Raw genomic sequence first — 18,359 nt, 5'->3', positions numbered from 1 at the left:
GGGAGACAGAGAACAAAACCAAACATACTAACAAAATAAAATAAATAGAATAGATATGTACGAATAAAATGAATAAATAAATAGAGTAATAAATATGTACAAACATATATACATATGTAAGGTATATACATATATACAGGATGATATATATATATATATCACATATATATATCATATATATATCATATATGTCATATATATATACACATATATATATCATCAGGAGTTTGTGCAGGCACTTGTAGAGGAAGACGCTTTTCCCGCTAACATGCAACTCCATACAAAGCTTTGGGGACCAGGATGTTTCCTAACATTTTAAAAGGGATCCACTACTCCAACTTTGCAGTTCTTTAACTACTCTTTTCTTATGATTTCCCAACTGTCTACTTGGATAAGAAGCACTCTCCAATATTTCCAAGAATGCCAGGTTGCAGGAGATGTCTCTGTTTTTTAGCCTTGTAGATGGGAAAATGTACTGAAAAATGAAAATTGTAATAAAAGAGGCCTCTGCTTCAGGTTTCTAACAGTATCAGCTCCATTGTCAACCTGTAATTGATAATGCCAAATTAATCATCGGTAAAATGTACCCTAAGCATTGTCAAATTGATAGAGGGAACAACTCTATCTGGATTCTTGGCTAAGAGTCAGTGAAAATAAGAATGTTCTTGTTCCCATGATAAAACTACAGTTAAAGCAACTGAATGGAAATGCTCACTATAAGAAGAATTCACTTATTTACACTGTGGTACACCATCTTATGGATGCCCCACTAATATAAAGCATTCCATATAATAATAATAATAATAATACTAAATGATGGTATTTGTTAAGCGCTTACTATGTGCCAAGCACTGTTCTAAGCACTGAGGTAGATACAAGGTAATCAATGTGGGGCTCACAGTTTTCATCCCCATTTTACAGATGAGGTAACTGAGGCACGGAGAAGTGAAGAGACTTGCCCAAGGTCACAGAGCTGACAAGTGACAGAGCAGGGATTAGAATCCACGACCTCTGACTCCCAAGTCTGGGCTCTTTCCACTAAGCCACACTGCTTCTCACGTATAGTTTTCCAAAATCCTCTCCAGTTATTGTTGAGTGGGTGATAGCTGCAGACCACTCTTTAAATGTTTACTTAAGACATCAAAATCCAGACACTTCATGAGAGATCATTTGGAGTTTTTCTTCTATGAGGCTAAAGATCATTATATTGGAGATTTTCTATGCATTAAAGGCCCAAGATGAGAGAGTCATCTCTCTCAAAACTTAGATAGTTGATATAATATTTCAGAATCACACTCACCATAATTTGTTTCGGACAGAGTTTGTATCAGGTGGGCTTCTTTGGGCCAGGACTTTTAAAAAATATATATTTTCACTTTAAATATGAGTAAGCAGAATTGGCATTCCTCAACTGGCCTGAGAAAGAGGAGCTATCCTGGTTTTTGCAATCACTGAAACCCTGTCAGAAATAGTCATATTTATTGAGTGCTTACTGTGTGCAGAGCCCTGTACAAAGTACTTTGGAGAGGAGAGTTGGTACACACATTCCCTGCCCACAAGGAGCTTACAGTTAGAGGGATACAGATAAATTACAGTACATTCAAAGCAAAGCATAAGCGCTTAGTACAGTGCTTTGCACGCAGAAAGTGTTCAATAGATAAAAATGAATGAATGAATAAAAGTGCTACAACTAATAAACAAAATAATGGAAGGTGTTACTAAACTGGGAAATTAGGATAAAATATAGTAAAGGAAACATTAAATTGGTTCTGAAGAAAAAATAAGGTAAGCTCGTTGTGGGCAGGGAATGTGTCTGTTATATTGTACCCTCCCAAGTGCTTAGTACAGTGCTCTGTACACAGTAAGCACTCAATAAATATGATTGACTGATTGTTTAGATGGATTCTGGATTCACTTTTTTCCAGAAAAAAAATTTGTAAGTGATAACTTAAGAAATATGATGGTAGATATATAAATGGAGCAGAGCACATTCTTCTCACCAATCTGACTTCCATCCAGCTATATATGTATGTAGCAACATGTTCATTTCACAGTTTCAGAAATAATTCGTTGTTCTTGGCTACTGCATTTCATCATATGTTGTAAATCTTTAGCTAGCTAGCCTATCTTTTATTGCATTACCTGTGTCTTTTTGGCATACCAATTTTTAAGGTATTTGTTAAGTGCTTGCCCTATTTTATGATATTGGTTAAGCATTGAGGCACTGTTCAAAGCACTGGGGTAGATACAGGTTGGACACAGTCATGTCCCACATGGGCTCAGAGTCTTAATTCCCCATTTTCCAAATGAGGTAAGTGAGGCAGAGAGAAGTAAAATGGCTTGCTCAGGTTCACAGCGGGCAAGCGGTCAAGCAGGGTTTAGAACCTAAGTCCTTCGGACTCTCAGGCCCACGATTTATTCACTAGGCCAGGCTGCTCGTCTGTTGAAAGAGACGATATTCCAGAAATGCAGCCCCTTCGTTAAGGTCTTCATAGTTGCTACCACAGTTGCAGAAGCTTCTGAACAGAGGGTATAATAATAATGGTATTTGCCAAGAGCCAAGCACTGTACAAAGTGCTGCGATAGATACGATGTAAGCAGATTTAACGCAGTTCGTGCCTGCCAGGGGCTCACAGTCTAAAAGGGAAGGAGAACAGATATTGTATCCACACGTTACAGTTGACGTAGCTGAGGCACAAAGAAGTTATGTGACTTGCCCATCATTTCGGAGCAGGCAAGTGGCAGAGCTGGGATTAGAACTCAGGTCCTCGCACTCCCAGGCTGTTGTTCTTTCCCCTAGGCCACAGTGCTTCCCCAGCAGAAGTGTTCAAGTGTCAGACTTCTAATTCACCGCTAACCAGAAGAGGTTTTTTTTTTTCAATTCTTGTTTTTCCTCCGTTCCAGTGGAAACTTTCTTGGGAATACTAAACTCCACAAAATACCTCCCCTAGGTGGTATATGTCAAATTGGTCTTTTTAAGGTCTGTCTCCAGAACTCCATACCATGGCATAACTCTGTTTCCTCCGAGGGTCGGATAATCCAGTTGCAACCTTAGCACTTAATGTGTGATTTGTTGGCATTCAGCTGATATTCCAGGGTGTAGATCATACCAGATCTTCAAGCACCCATCTGTTGTCCCCGGCTACCAACAAGGATTCCCTTCTTCTAAAGCTCATCAAGAAAACAGCTACTGGATCTAACATCCAGTGAGAATCTGTAAACTGGATCTTCTAGATTCCTGTTGACCACAAAGCAGATAGTTCAACAAAAATGTCAACTGAGAGACCGTGTTTCTCTTCATTTTCAGTCAAATATATGAGATTTGCAGTATTATTACAAATGCAAGTTAATACCAGCCATGAGTAGGAAACTCTACTTGGAGCCTTATGAGAATTGAGCTTATAATGTTGCTACATTTAACCTTCAGCCCATTTTTCTTTTAAATCGGAAATCCAAATGTAAAATCTGACGTTTAGAGAGGTCATGATAATTTAATAATCCCATTCCCTAACCCAGAATCTCCGAGGCCTTAGGAAAAAAGAAATTATACTAAGTGTGGTAGTAGTAGCACATTTCATTTTATTTTGAGTTTTTGTGTAAAATAAGGTAATTGTCTAGCTGCAAAGAGGGTTATACAGACAGTTTCAATAAGAATTGGTATAGCACAGTGCATTTGAGGACTGTAAAAACTGCAAATAGGAAATTGAAAAAGTGGAGCAAATTCTATTTATTTTATGAGCTGCATTACTCCTCTCTTGAACTGTTTGAACTACTTTCCAACATTAAAGAAAGATTATTTATTCTTAGTGTTATGCCTGCCACATTTACAAAATTAATCTAATCTGTGTCCCGTAATGACATGGACAGGAAACCAGAATAGGTTTCAAGTTCCCCACAATTGCATTGCATTCATCAATCTCCTGGAAATTTTCCAGTTAAAACCCTTTTCATCAGAAGAATAGACTGACCAATTCTTTATGATTTTGTAAAAGACAATTTATGAACTTAGCTTTCCTACTTTCCCTCTGATGCTTTTCAAAATACATGATTTAAAGTCATTCAGCCATAATTACTAAGGAATTTTACAGCATTGTCAGGCTGCTTTAAATTTAACTTTCTGTTTCAAATCCTGGGGTTTTCATTTGTTGGATTGTTTTAAAGGCTGAAAAAAGCAACACAGACTCATGTAAAATCAATGAGCACAGTATCTCAGTAAAGGAATTATTAATCAGAAACCCACTCCTTTAAGGGGAACCAAAATGGTACATTTGGTTCATAGGAACAGAATAGCTCTAAATTAATGGGACACCAGTCAACTGGCATAATAGCTGAAATATCAATCACCATCTCACAAATATATTCTCCTAATAAATGCTTCCACTGTTTTTACAGGCAAACCAGTTATGATTGTGGTGGAATACATGGAAAATGGATCCTTGGACTCATTCCTGCGGGTGAGGTTTCATTTCCAGAAAACATTAAAATAAGTCACTGGGAGTTAAAGTTTTAAATGATTTATCATAAATTAATGTTAACCTAATGTTATTCGTGGGTTTTTAGTGAAGAATAGCAGCATTCCCCACGAGGTACATTTCTTAGGTACAGAGGTACATTAAAGCACAACACACACAAAAAAAGATTTAAGGTGAAGAACATAATTGATTTCTTCAACAAGTGCAGTTACCATATTTAGCCAAATGTATTTCAAACATTGCTATTAGGATGGAGGCGATAAATTGAAACCCGGGCTTCGTGACTTATGAATGTTGTTCATTTTGCTCTGTCACTTTTGAGAGAATTTGTAGATGATGTTTTTGCTTGGAGGGTGTAGAGCTAGTGGTACCGTAACTGATCTATAATTATGTTTTCAACATTCTTCAAACTGAATTAGCAAACAAGGTCTCTGTGTAAGCCTATTTCCTTGCTTCCTTTTGTTATTTGACTGTTCAGAGAGAGGGACTGAAAGCATGATTTAGCAAAGGGCAATTTGGTTTTAAAGAAGTTTTCAGAGCAGTCATCCCTATAGCTAACACTCACTCACTGGTCACGTCTGCATGGGAAAAGCATATGTCTTGAAGTTAATCTTTCCAATATAATATTATTGTAATGACAGAGCATATTGAGTGCACAACACCAGTGCAGTGTAGAGGGAGAACTCTGTGCAAAGGATGAAAAGAATTCTAACCAGAACATGCCACACCTGTTTGTCAGGGATGTCACATGGAATACCCCATTGAGAAGTGTGTGGCTCAGTGGAAAGAGCACGGGCTTGGGAACTAGAGGTCATGGGTTCTAATCCCAGCTCCGCCACTTGTCAATTGCGTGACTTTGGACAAGGCACTTAACTTCTCTGTGCCTCAGTTACCTCATCTGTAAAATGGGGGTTGAGACTGTAAGCCCCACGTGGGACAACTTGATTACCTTGTATTCCCCCCATCGCTTAGTGCTTGGCACATAGTAAGCGCTTAACAAGTACCATCATTATTAGATACAAGATCAACAGATTAGGCACAGTCCCTGTCCCACATGGGGCTCACGCTCTAGAAGGGAGAAAAGATATTGAATCCCCATTTTACAGATGAGGAAATTGAGGCACAGAGAAGTGACTTGCCCAAGGTCACAGAATAGGCAATTGGTAGAGTCAGGATTAGAACCCAAGCCCGTGCTCTTTCCACTAGGCAACACAGCCTATTCCACTCCTCCGCCCTCCCAGCCCCCTTCAGTCTGGTGGGGGTGGCCTATATTTGTTTGTGTCTGTCTGTTTCCTTCCACACGGTTCTGCCTCACTAATACTTCAGTGGTGGTTTTCAGTATGGACTGAGCTGCACTTTGGGTCCTCATTTGAAGTTGATCTGCAAGTACAAAAAGCCAGGGATGCCAAGTGGGAGCTAGACAGCATCACAGGCCCACTCCCTCCTCCTTCCCACACTTGCTTTCTGCCAAAAACTTCTTCCCTAGGACCACCCCTGCTTCTCTCCAGAGCACCCGTGAGGAGGTGGCCAAAGGGAGGGAGGGAAAGAGGGAAGAGGCCGACGGAACTCAATGATCAACCCACCATTTCCTACTTTAGCTTGAAACAGCCTGATCACTAGATCAGGGATGGGCCGGGGGCTCAGAAGAGGGAATGGGCTCAGTTTTTGAGGGTCTAAGTGGAAGGGCAAGGCCTTGCCTGAGGGGCTGGGCTGGACTGGTACTGGAGAGGACCGGTGTCCACAGTGCCCATGATATAAACCAGAACTGCTAGCATTTATCACCAGGACTCCAGGCTGCCACCCTCCCAGCATCACAGACCTATTCTCAGCACCATCCAGAGCCAAGTTGAGCTCACTGCACCGCAGTCGGCTGCGGGGCTGACTGGGACACTGCAGCCTAGTCCTACATATTGGCCAGGGCCTTCTGCATCAGAGCCCAATGTGCTTTTGCTTGAAAAAAAAAGGGATCTGTTTTGATTCTCATTATAGTCTTCACTGAGATTTCTTGTTTTACTGTTGCAACATTCCAGATTGGTCCACGTTATCTCCCCCCTGTTCATGCCATTGCTTGTTTTCCGGCTCCTCCTCTGCCTTTCCTCTTATACTGTGGTCCAAGGCTGAGTTCTGGGTCCCCTACACTTCTGACTCCCTCTCTTGGGGAGCTCATACCTCATGCTACCCTGTCCCTGTGGGTGACTCCCAAATCTCTATCCAGCCTTAACCCCACATCTTTTAGACTGTGAGCCCACTGTAGGGTAGGGACTGTCTCTATGTGTTGCCAATTTGTACTTCCCAAGCGCTTAGTACAGTGCTCTGCACATAGTAAGCACTCAATAAATACGATTGATGATGATGATGATGATGATCTCCTTTCGCCTCCAAAAACATCTTCACTTGGATGTTCCACCGTCACTACTTGAAGAATTTTGTCTGTGGCAAAATGCCACCTGTCTTTCAGATGTATCTCTTATCCCTGTGGATCAACCATCCATCTCTATTATTTCTCCAATTGGAACTGTTCTCCTCATCTTTTTTTTCTGCAAAAACTGCTCCCTTATGAAAGGAGCAGCTGATAAAATCATCAATTCATTTAATGTTATAAAATAAAATAGAATTGAGACCATACTAAGATACAGTATTTTGAAGCTCCCAGATTATAATGTGATTTTAACATTTATGAGGCCATCACTTGATATGGAAATAGATCTGTGGGTATCAGTAGTAGTCAAGGGAATATATTACATACACCCTCAGGAGAAGACACCACATTTGTAATACTTTTTGGAACTGTAACCTATTGGCTGAGCACATTCGAAGCCAGAAATACAAAGGAGATGAGTTAACTCTGAAGTTTTTTTAGAATACAGAATATTCTTTTAAAGGGGCACATAATGTATTCCCATTTTTATTGACTTGGCTGTTTTTTCTGCTAGAGGTTTTTTCCCCTTTCATTGAGATGGAAAGTTTGCTGTGGTATTTTTTTCTGTTGCTTTTTCTCACTTTATCTCAGAGAGTTGAGTTCATCTTATCTTCCCTACCTGATTCTCATGCACTTTTACATTCTCTCATCCCCTTCTGTTCCACAAAACCATCAGTGAAAGCAGTGATGCTATGGTTAAAATGGAATTATTCTTGCTGTAAAGAATACTGTTAAGTGAATTCAGCACAATTATGGACTTATTATAGAGCCATACCAATTATTCTCTTTAGGAAAAAATATTTTTTGAATGTGTGGGGAAATGAATCATGTAGTCTTTTCTGAAACCAATTTCTAAATGTATTCTTGGTTGATTTTCATTCCTACTTTGGAAAACAATTGTTTGAAAACAATTAAATAGTCAGTGATAGTAATAGTCAAATAATCAGTGACGCCCTCCCAGCTCTTCCTCAATAGCAAGGCTACTTTTGCCTTTCCGTATGGTAACGGTTTTTTGGTCAGTGATGTATCCACCTCATTTTCTAAGAATATTTTCTGTAGGGTTTCTTTTTTCTTCTTATATGGACTAGGTCCTACCTATCTCCCAAATGGGGAGTATTTTAAAGATGCTCTTTCAAAACTGGTGGTGTCAATCAGATCAACTAGTTTCAAGAAGCCAGTTGTACAGCAGATGTCCACTTCGGAAATTTACTCATCTCGCTGAATTATTAAATGTCTGAAATGTTTACTTAAACTGGATTCCTTAATTTTATATATTTAATAATTAAAATAATTTGGTTTACTCTATGCATTACATTATCTCAAGTACTTAGAGTGCTTGTTGTCTTCAAAATTAGGCCTAAAAACAAGAATAGTGAAGACAGTAGGGTTTAGAGCTAATAATATTGCAGTTTAAATTTAGTGCCAAACTTGTCTCTTAAGAGTCTTCACTCTTTGCTCCTGCATGGCAGGTGCAAATGACACCCACAATAAATTCTAGGACTCTCTACCATTTCAAATTGCTCTTCTAGGTTTTGATAATAGGCTCCTTTGTGGGTTCAAGAAAGGGAGAAGATGTAATATATTGTTTAATGTCCAGTCTCTTCCTAGATCATTAAGGCTTTGCCCTAAAGCGGTTTTTTCTCTAGCTTTCCATGCAGTTTGAAAATCACCTCATCATGCTATTGCCCATACCAACCAATTTTGCTCAAGGTTATAAATCTGGCAACTCTGAAACTTTGTACATGATTCACAAATCTGTCATTGGTGCTTTGGAGGCTGAAAGCCATGGACATATAGGCCTTTTCTGAGTTAGAGGCAGATGGTTGGGCGATTCCACATGTCCAGGAGCAGTCTGGAAGCCTAGCAGGCTTGAATTCTAGTCCTCCTCCTAGCATCATAGCAGCTATGAGTTCCAGTACTCCTTCTAGCAGCCTAGCTGCAGGTACCCAGAGATATGAAATGGCTCTGGGAAATGAGGAACCACTCTCAAAATTTGGGTGGGATTAGAGTTCTCTAAGGGAAGGCAGCAGCCTGGAGGGATCGGATCTAAGACGAGAGAGCCCAAGGGAAATGGGACATTTTGGAGATTTGGGTTGCCTCTGTGTTCTGGTCCATCCCGGCATTTCCAAGAGTTCTACACACCTGCATGGGCCATCCCAAAAAGGATCACAGAATAGATGGAAGAGCTAGAGAGCAGGTGCCCTAGGACCCTGCCCCCTGCCAACCAAAGACACTTGAGAGTTTGGTTTCCCCTTCAGAAGCCCTATCCCAGGTTCTGGAATGGAGGAACAGGAGTTTCTTTATGTGGGCCAGAGGATGATGTGTCCCAGGTGCTTTAGGGCTGGATAGTAGGAAATTCCAGAGCGCTAATGGAAAAGCCTGCATTCCCTCTGCCCAGCCTGATGTGGGACTGAGGATTCCATTCCTCCAGCACCCCCTACGTCAAGTTCAAATGCTAGAAGAGGCAAAACTTTGACTGACCTTCTCTTCCTCCTCCTATCTGTGTGACTTCTTTTTCTTCTCCTTTTGTCTCTCTATGTATATTTTTTCACCCTATCGCTATATAGCGCTCTCTGTCTCTCTCTGTCTCTCTCTCTCTCTTGTTTCCCTCACTGTCTCTTTATGTCCCGCTCCCTCTGTCTGTCTACCTCACTGGGGAGTTGCCGGATTGATGGAAGTTTTCAGCCGATCAAATAGAAACCCTTGCTGCTTTCTCCCTCCCTTTTCCTAATGATCTGCTTCCTCTTAGGTTGAGTCGTCCTCATTTCTTGGTCCTGAAGAATCCCACAGATGCTGTGGCTAGGGTTGTTCCAGTAAAAAGGACATTGTATCCAAGAAAACTAAGTCTGAGCAGTGTGGAATGTTGTTCCCATTGTCTCGTCCTCAGCTGTCTTGGAAGCTGTTGACTACATCCTATTCCTGAAAATGCTATCTGACTTGGATTTTACTGACATGGTACTCACCTGGTTCTCCTTTTCCCCCTCCAATTACTCCTTTGCTGTCTCATTTCCTGGCTCCTCTTCGCTCTCATACCCTGTGATTGTTCCACGTGGTTTCTCTGATTTCACCCTTCAGTCTAGTGGCTACAGCTGCCACCTCTATGCAGAAGGCTCCTAAATCTCCCTCACTGGACTGTCCTCCCTCCTGCTTGTCAATCTCACATTCCCTCTTGCTTCTAAGACATCTCCGTATGGACACCATGCCAACCCTTGAAACTTAACAATGCTAAAACCAGATTTTTCATCTTTCCTCCTAAACCCACTTTTCCTCTGAATTTTCCTATCACTGTCCCTGTCCGAGAAGCTCATAACCTTCCCATTCCCACCAGCCTTCATTTCTCCTCGTCTTTTAACTCACACATTCTGCTAAACTGCTAAATCTGGCTGGTTTTCCCATTTTCCCACCATTATATTTCACAAATTCAAAACTTGTGGTTATTAAAGCCAAAGAGTAGTCAAGGAATGACTAACCACAGGGACAGTCTTGCTGTCATTTCAATATTCAGAAAACAGAGCAAAGAGGGAAAATGAAAAGATAAATTTACATAGCCGTTTACAAGATGTGATGTGAAAGGCATTCGTAAGATTGCCAGTTTCAGAAAAGTTGTTTTTTGGTGGTTATTTTTTGCAAAATACAAAGACCAACCAATAAAAACTCATTCTTGGATGTCAAAATCATGACTTCGAAAGTATGAAATTAAATACAGAATGTTTTATTCTGTGCCTATCAAAGTGCCAAAAGTGTTAAAAGTCAAAGTAATATTGTCTCGTGCTCATTTCTGCCTCAGTTCCTATTTACTGGAAATTGCTTAAATTTTAACATAAATAACAAATTTTATTATATAAACTTCAAGAAATAATGAATTTTTAAATAATGCAAAAGAACATAATACTGTTTAAAAGGATATGTATGAGTCACTTGAATCATTTTCTTGAACTAATCCAAATGCCGAGAGAAAATATTGATCTAAAAAATTAAAAGAAGGTTTTAAATATTTATGCTCTGAAGTAGTAAATCTCATAAAGAAGGCATTTTACCTTATGCTTGTTATACAGTATATTAATAATGAATGCTGTATTTTATTAGGTAAATTCTATTCTATTCTAGTTTTCTTCTCATTCCATTCTTATTCTTGTAAGTTGTGTGCAAGCCTTTGTTGTTGTAGTTTTGTATTTTGCAGAGTCATATGACATTCCAGAAATGGTTTTTCTTCATCCTCATTCCTGAGCTCCCATGTAGCCTTATTTAGTAGATGAAAACTGGGGCTATTTCAAGAATTTCTCCAACATGAACCCTCTGGAATCTCCAACTTATTTTACCTGCTTTACTCAGATAAATCTCCACATGATTTTATTTCCTCTTCAGTCATCTTAATGTTGTCCTACTTCTAGCAGTCTTCTCACTATTAATAGGGGGTATGCATAGTTGGATAAATGAAATCCTCATATAATGCACAACCTCATTTTCCCCTTTAGTTTAAAATTCCTTCATTCCCACAAGTGTTGCCCCCAAACCACAATATTGAATGGATCCACATCCTCTCACTTCCTCTCAGACATCAGATTTTTCTATGTGCAACTGGAGGAGGAAAAAAGAGAAATAAGGTCCTTGACCATTGATGAACGGAATATTAGGGCCCTGAATAATTGTCATCCCTATTACCTTTCAGTACTTCTGTTTATCCCTGAAGAAGAGTCACAGCAGCATTATCTATATGTGTTTCTGAATCTAGATGGAATTCTTTATCAGGTTTGCTAATGTCTTTTCTGACCTCTACTATAAAAGGAAAAAAGAAGAAAAATAATTCATCCCTTATATTGATTCCAAACTGAACTTTGAGTATTTTATTATTTTTAAATATCAATCGATCAACCAATCATTTTTATTGAGCACTGTGTGCAGAGCACTGTACTAAGCACTTGGGGTAGTACAAGATAGCACACATTCCCTGCCCACAGTGAACTTACAGTCTAAAGGGAGAGACAAACAATAATATAAATAACTAAATTATGGATATGTACTTAAGTGTTGTGGGATTGAATGTGGTGAATAAAGGGAGCAAATGAGGACAATGCAGAAGACAATGGAAGAAACAGAAATGAGGGCTTAGTAATGGAAAGCCTCTTGGATGTGTGTTCAATAAGGCTTTTAAAGTGGGGAGAATAATTGTCTGTTGGGTAAAGAGGGAAGAGTTCCGGACCAGAGGCAGGATGTGAGTGAGAGGTCAGCGGTGAGATAGATGAGATAGATGGATGAGATAGATGAGCGCTTAGTACAGTGCTCTGCACACAGTAAGCGCTCAATAAATACGATTGATGATGATGATGAGATCAAGGTACAGTGAGTAGGCTGGAATGAGATGGGTTACATGAGTGGGCTGAGTTGTAGTAGTAGAGCAGTAAGGTGAGGTAGGAGGGGGCAAGGTGATTGTGTGTGTGCGCATGTGTGTACACACACACACTCAAATTGTATACATTTTACAAGGGCTGGGTGTTGGTAAGCACCACCAGGATAATTGAGATCAACCAGTAACTGTCTAAGCTTGAATCCACAAGGATTCGTTACATACTACAGCAGAACAGACCATTGGCAGCTCAGGAACAAATGGAGATGAACTTTTTGGAGCTGTGGCAAATGCCATCCCTGCACAGTGGTGGAAGAAGAAAGTAGTAGGCTCTGGGAACAGAACTTAGTTGTGCAACACTAGGTATAAACTTCTGGTTCCAACAAGCTGGGAGATCCTTCTCAGCCTCGACTCGGTGTGCTTTGTAGTAGCCTTCCGTGAGGAAAATGGATGGCAGCAGGATAACCAAGCAGCTGTATGAGGAACTAAAATGGGAGACAGGTAAGCCAGCAGATATATACCATTAGACATGCTGTAGGCACTTCCTGCATATTAACTCAAATTAAATTGAATTGTTTATGGCGGAAGAAGAAATATGTGAGAGTTCCAGGATTTAATATACTTGGCCTTCTGCTGCAGATTAATCAACAGGAACCTATGAATTTTACACTGGCATATGGTTCCTTCCTAGGAAAGCAAAGTCAGAACTACTGCCATTTGTTTATGCAATTCCCTGCACTGATTTAGAATTCTGCTTCTTTTCATCCTTTTTTCTCTCAACCTATGTCGTCTAGACTCTTGTAGAGGCTAATCTCCACTGGAGAGGGTGCGCTTCCCCTCACCCATGATAGGGCAATACCCCATAGCAGGAGCTGGGTTTCAAAACATTAATGAAACACATCATTCATTACCTTCTTTCAACTCCCTTAACATCTTAGATGGGCCCCCCAGGAGCCACAGCATCAAATAACCACCCATCAGGGATGTTTGTCATGTCTTTGTCTTTTTCCAAAACCTAAGACACTAAATGAGTGAGTATTTGACCTACTGAGGCTTTAGGTGTTCTAATTGCAATCACTCCCATTGTTGCTGTCAGATACTTCTCTTTTAAAAATTTGCACTAGATGACAGCCTGGTGTTGAGAGCAAACTGCATATGTCTACTACAGAACGCTGAGAAAATTTCATTACACAACCTTCTTGTAACCGGGAATCCTTTAGAAACACAATTGTGAGGTTCTCAAAAAACTCCAGTGCTGTCTAGACTTCAAGCTCATTGTGGGCAGGGAATGTGTCTGTCATATTGTTATATTGTACTCTCCCAAGGAAACACTCAATAAATATTGACTGACTGACTGACTCTTCTCATCAAGCAGAATCTGTGAACCTTTGGCACTTAATGAGCTCTCTCTCCCTGGTACCCATCCTCTCTCTTCTCCCATTACACCTTAGCTTGCACTTTGTTCTTCTCAAACTAATCTATTCACTATACCTCATTCCCATCTCTCCCAAACCTACCTTGTCTCATGCCCTCTACACTACCAGGAATTCCATCTCTCACCATATCCAACAGACCACAGCTCTCCCTATATTCAAATGTCTTCTGATCTGTGTAGTTTATATCACTCCCAATTACTACTTCAGCACTTCCAAGCCACATAAATGATTATGTACTTAGAATCCTCCATAGCACTTATGCATGTCCTTTACATAATCCATTACTTCCTCCTAGCTGTAATTTATTCTTGTGGTTCCCTCCCCAGCTAGATTACCCAAGGAGAGTATATATATGTATATGTATAAATATATTTGAGAGAGTGTGTGTGTTGAAACAAGATTTTAAAATTCTACTATATTGATAAATCCCAATAATAATAATGATGGTACTTGTTAAGCGCTTACTATGTGCCAAGCACTGTTCTAAGCACTGAGGTAGATAAAAGGATATCAGGTTGTCCCACGTGAGGCTCACAGTCTTAATCCCCATTTTACAGATGAGGTAACTGAGGCAAGTTAAGTGACTTGCCCAAAGTCACAAAGTCACAAAGGTAGGCAGAATTAGAACCCACGACCTCTGACTCCCAAGCCTGTGCTCTTTCCACTAAGCCATGCTGCTTCTTGGATAAACATTATTGCTTGAACTAGAATCTTCTTAAAATTCCACTGAACTAAAAAGGCGGCATATGTAATCAAATCTTTGTAGTTTAAAGGGCCCTGAAAATAAATTCACATACATGCTCATTATAATGCAAGCAGAAGAATAAGTGGTATTAAGCACATACTCACTATTTGTTTGATTTGAACCAAGCATACTTAATTATGACATAAAATCATCTGTTAAATCAGTACTGCGTTACCTTTTAGTCCACTTTAATCTTTTTGAGTGTTTTGCTAAATATTTTACGCACTTTTCAGCAGCAGACACCAGCGTTTATTTAAATGGCCATTCTGCGAATGAAAGGCACACTGAGGGCTCTGCACCTCTCTTCCCAAAGATGGAACATAAGCCTACCCCCCTGCTGCAAATATGGCTTAATTCTGAATGTGCCCGTGACCAGCCACAGAGCACCATGTTTAGCTTTTGTTGTCATTTGATTTTTAAAAGGGAAATGAAGGAGTTACTGGCTGCAGGGTAAACTGCCAAAGTTTCAGATCATAGTATTTTTCTCTCTTTGTTCCTTATTGCTGCACTCATATCTCCTGTTATTTAGGACTCTAACAGCTTTAAAATCAATCAATCATATTTATTGAGCACTTACTGTGTGCAGAGCACTGTACTAAGCACTTGGGAAGTACAAGTTGGCAACATATACAGACAGTTCCTACCCAACAGTGGGCTCACAGTCTAGAAAAGAAGTTTGTCCCCTAACTCCCCGACTACCTTATTTCTTTGTAAGTAACAGAAGTGTCCCTATTAATTCAGCATAGGCTGGTCTGTCCCAATGGAATTTATGTTTTCAGTTCTACTTAGGGATTTTTAAATTCATCTTACAGAGTCATATAGACTCTATTATGGAAGAGGTAGATTTTGCCCCTCTAGAGCTCTGTCTCAGAAGATGGATTGGCAGCATAAAGAGCTAATAACACTGAAGTTTTCCCTCTCTAGGTTATCTTTTAAACATTAATTGTACAGCAGAGACCTCTTAAATGGATAACCTTGGTGAAGACCATATCTGTTCATTTAGGGGAGAATTCATTTTTTGGTATCTGTTTGAGTTGAGATTTTATCATGGATTTAGCAGGGAGATAGGTTAGTATCCTGCACAGCAGTTTTATTCATTTAGAGTAATAGACTTACTCATTTAACAGATCACTGCATCATCACTGAATGTGGAAGCTGATTTCCATTGACAGGTTTTAAGCCAGACTCTCCCAGTACTGAATCTGCTCCCAGGATTTAATTTAGTCACCTCTGAAGAGGTGATTAACTTTTTTAAGCAATTAATGTGCAACTTACTACATCACTGTTTCCATAGATCACTGTTTCCTTAAACTAAAGACATTAGTACACTCACCTCTCCTGGAAGGTTCTTGACAAACACCACATTAAGGAAAATATGCACTTTAGATGTATAGTTTCAAAGTATTCAAGGACCTCGGAGTTAGTGTGTTAAGAACCAGTAGCTATTCTCCTGCACTTTGTTGTGAGATTATGCTGAGAAAGGTTTCCTAATGCATCAATTAATATGCCCAAAGTAAATATTTTTAACTTATCAATGTTTTGGGGGCTCATTCTTGGCACTCTGTAGAACTCAGGCCTCCAGCAATGCATCTTCCACCTATTATCATACTTGAGAGGTAAGATTCTTCTAAAACAAAAGTAAAGTAAATAAGTTTCTTGGTTTCACCGGGCAGAACACTCTCTTATGAAATTGTATAGTGAATCATGATTTGGGGGTCATGTTTCCATCATCTTGGAGGGAGATTGAACTCAAGAACATAACCCCTCACTTCCAGTTGAGTCAGTGATTCCTATGACACAAATGTGAGATTTCTCAAGGGGACAAGAGGATGGAGGATAACCCTGGATTTTCTGAAGTACTGATATGGTTAGGAAAATTACCTAAAACTATCCCGTTTCCCTGCTGAAATATCCTTGTGAAGATGAGACTCTGTGACCTTCAACAATTAGCGTTCTTAAAATCTTCATCACAGCAAATTTGAATCTTCTCAAATTTGCATCTTCATCACAGCAAATTTGAATCTTCTCAAATTTGCAGCTTTTAGGCCTTTCATTGCAGCCTCAAGCAAGGCAGCAAACTGTAGGATGTACTGGAATGGACCTACCACACAATCTAGTTTCTCTCCCACTTTGATGGGGAAGGAGTCAGGCAGGACACCTTCAAATCTTACTTATGGTACCTGAACTTTTCTCCATCTGTTGTTCTGCAGACATCATATCTGTAGTGCTGTGTTTTAGCCTGAAGTCGCATTGTGATTCAGGTATGCAGAGTTGACCATATTTTTAATTGTCTTGCTCAGAAGGATTCTGCCTAAGCATTTTACCACTGACAGAAAACAGTGAGATTCCCTAGTAGGTTCCCCAGTCAACCCTCTCCCCTTGTGAAAATGGTGATGATTCATTCATTCAATCATATTTATTGAGCTCTTACTGTGTGCAGAGCACTGTACTAAGCGCTTGGGAAGTACAAGTTGGCAACATATAGAGACAGTCCCTACCCGACAGCGGGCTTAGATTCTAGTGTCATCTTTGAAATCTTACAGCATTTCCTGAGTATTCTACTTTATGTGGAAAAATATACACTTCTGACCGTCGAGAAGCAGCGTGGCCTATTGGATAAAGCACAGGCCTGGGAGTCAGAGGACCTGGGTTCTAATCCTGGCTCTGCCACTTGTCTGCTGGGTCACCTTGGGCAAGTCACTTAACGCCTCTGTGCCTGAGTGACCTCATCTGTAAAATGAGGATTTAGACTGTGAGTCTCATGTAGGACGTGGATTGTGTCCAGTCTGATTAACTTGTACCTACCCAAGCACTTGATACAGTGCAAAGTCCTTCACTATTCAGGATTTTATTACAGTGTCCTTACTTCTCTGTAAGAGTCTCTCTGTGATAAGAGTGGGCTCACGTGTCCTCTTCAGCACTGCCATAGTGGCATGTTTGGGGCCAGAGAACTAATTTATTTACCGCAGGAGTTCTGCATCCAGAAAATGTACACATGCCAAGTCAAAGGATGGATGTCAAAGAGGGCACCCCTCACATAATTCCTCCAAGCATCCTTTGGATCCCTTCCTGAAGACAGAACACTAATCTGAGCTGGACCATTACCCAACCCAGTAGGGTACTCTGAATGAGTTTGGCACAGTTTGCTTTTCAGAAAGCCATATTGGTTACCAGTCATTAGATATATGTATTTTTGCCAAGTAGTTTCTTTCTTTGATCTGATTAGTACAGTGCTTAGTTCAGCATATGGCACACAGTACACCTTTAAGAAATATCAAGCAATTAATAGTATTTATCGGACACTTATTGCATGCAGAGCAGCATAGTGTTTGGGAGGGGACAATGCAGCAGAGTTGGTAAACACTTTCCCTGCCCACAGGGAGCTTACCACAATTGTTCTTACCACAAATACTGTTATTATCATTAATATTATTGTCATTTTCATTATAATTATTATTATCTTTACCCTCAGATCCTTCTTTTCCCTTGGGGCGGATTGCCCTACTTGAGCCCACACCTTTCTTTAGTAAGAAGTTTCCATTCCTTCAGATTTGAACAAAGCACATATAAAGCTTTTCTTCAACACAATAGTTCTATTTCATAGTAGGAGTCACTTAGAGAATGCCTTCCAATACGTTAGAAACCTGGAGATTATTCTAGTCTTACTCTGACTCTCTTGCAGAAGCATGATGGCCACTTCACAGTTATTCAGCTGGTTGGGATGCTTCGAGGAATTGCATCAGGCATGAAGTACCTCTCTGATATGGGTTACGTACATCGAGACTTAGCTGCCCGGAATATACTGGTTAACAGCAATTTAGTGTGCAAAGTCTCTGATTTTGGTCTCTCCCGAGTGCTGGAAGATGATCCTGAAGCTGCTTATACAACAACTGTAAGTACTTCTTTAAACTCGATGGTACAGTTTAAATATGAGCATGAATCC

General features: G+C 40.0%; 1 protein-coding gene across 3 annotated transcripts in view; it reads left to right on the top strand.

Annotated features, from left to right (window-relative positions):
* EPHA6 (EPH receptor A6) overlaps nt 1–18,359 on the top strand; it is a 357,034-nt gene that overhangs the window by 270,321 nt on the left and 68,354 nt on the right. For all 3 annotated transcript variants that reach the window (XM_038766398.1, XM_038766397.1, XM_038766400.1), the window contains 2 exons: nt 4,393–4,454; nt 18,099–18,308. In XM_038766398.1, the coding sequence (XP_038622326.1) occupies nt 4,393–4,454; nt 18,099–18,308 (272 nt within the window). The remainder of the gene's footprint in view (nt 1–4,392; nt 4,455–18,098; nt 18,309–18,359) is intronic.

The sequence above is a fragment of the Tachyglossus aculeatus genome, chromosome 24 (genome assembly GCF_015852505.1).
Source record: "Tachyglossus aculeatus isolate mTacAcu1 chromosome 24, mTacAcu1.pri, whole genome shotgun sequence".
Classification (NCBI taxonomy): Eukaryota; Metazoa; Chordata; class Mammalia; order Monotremata; family Tachyglossidae; genus Tachyglossus; species Tachyglossus aculeatus.
Note: the sequence above shows the minus strand (reverse complement) of the source record. Positions and strands in the feature narration are given on the sequence as shown.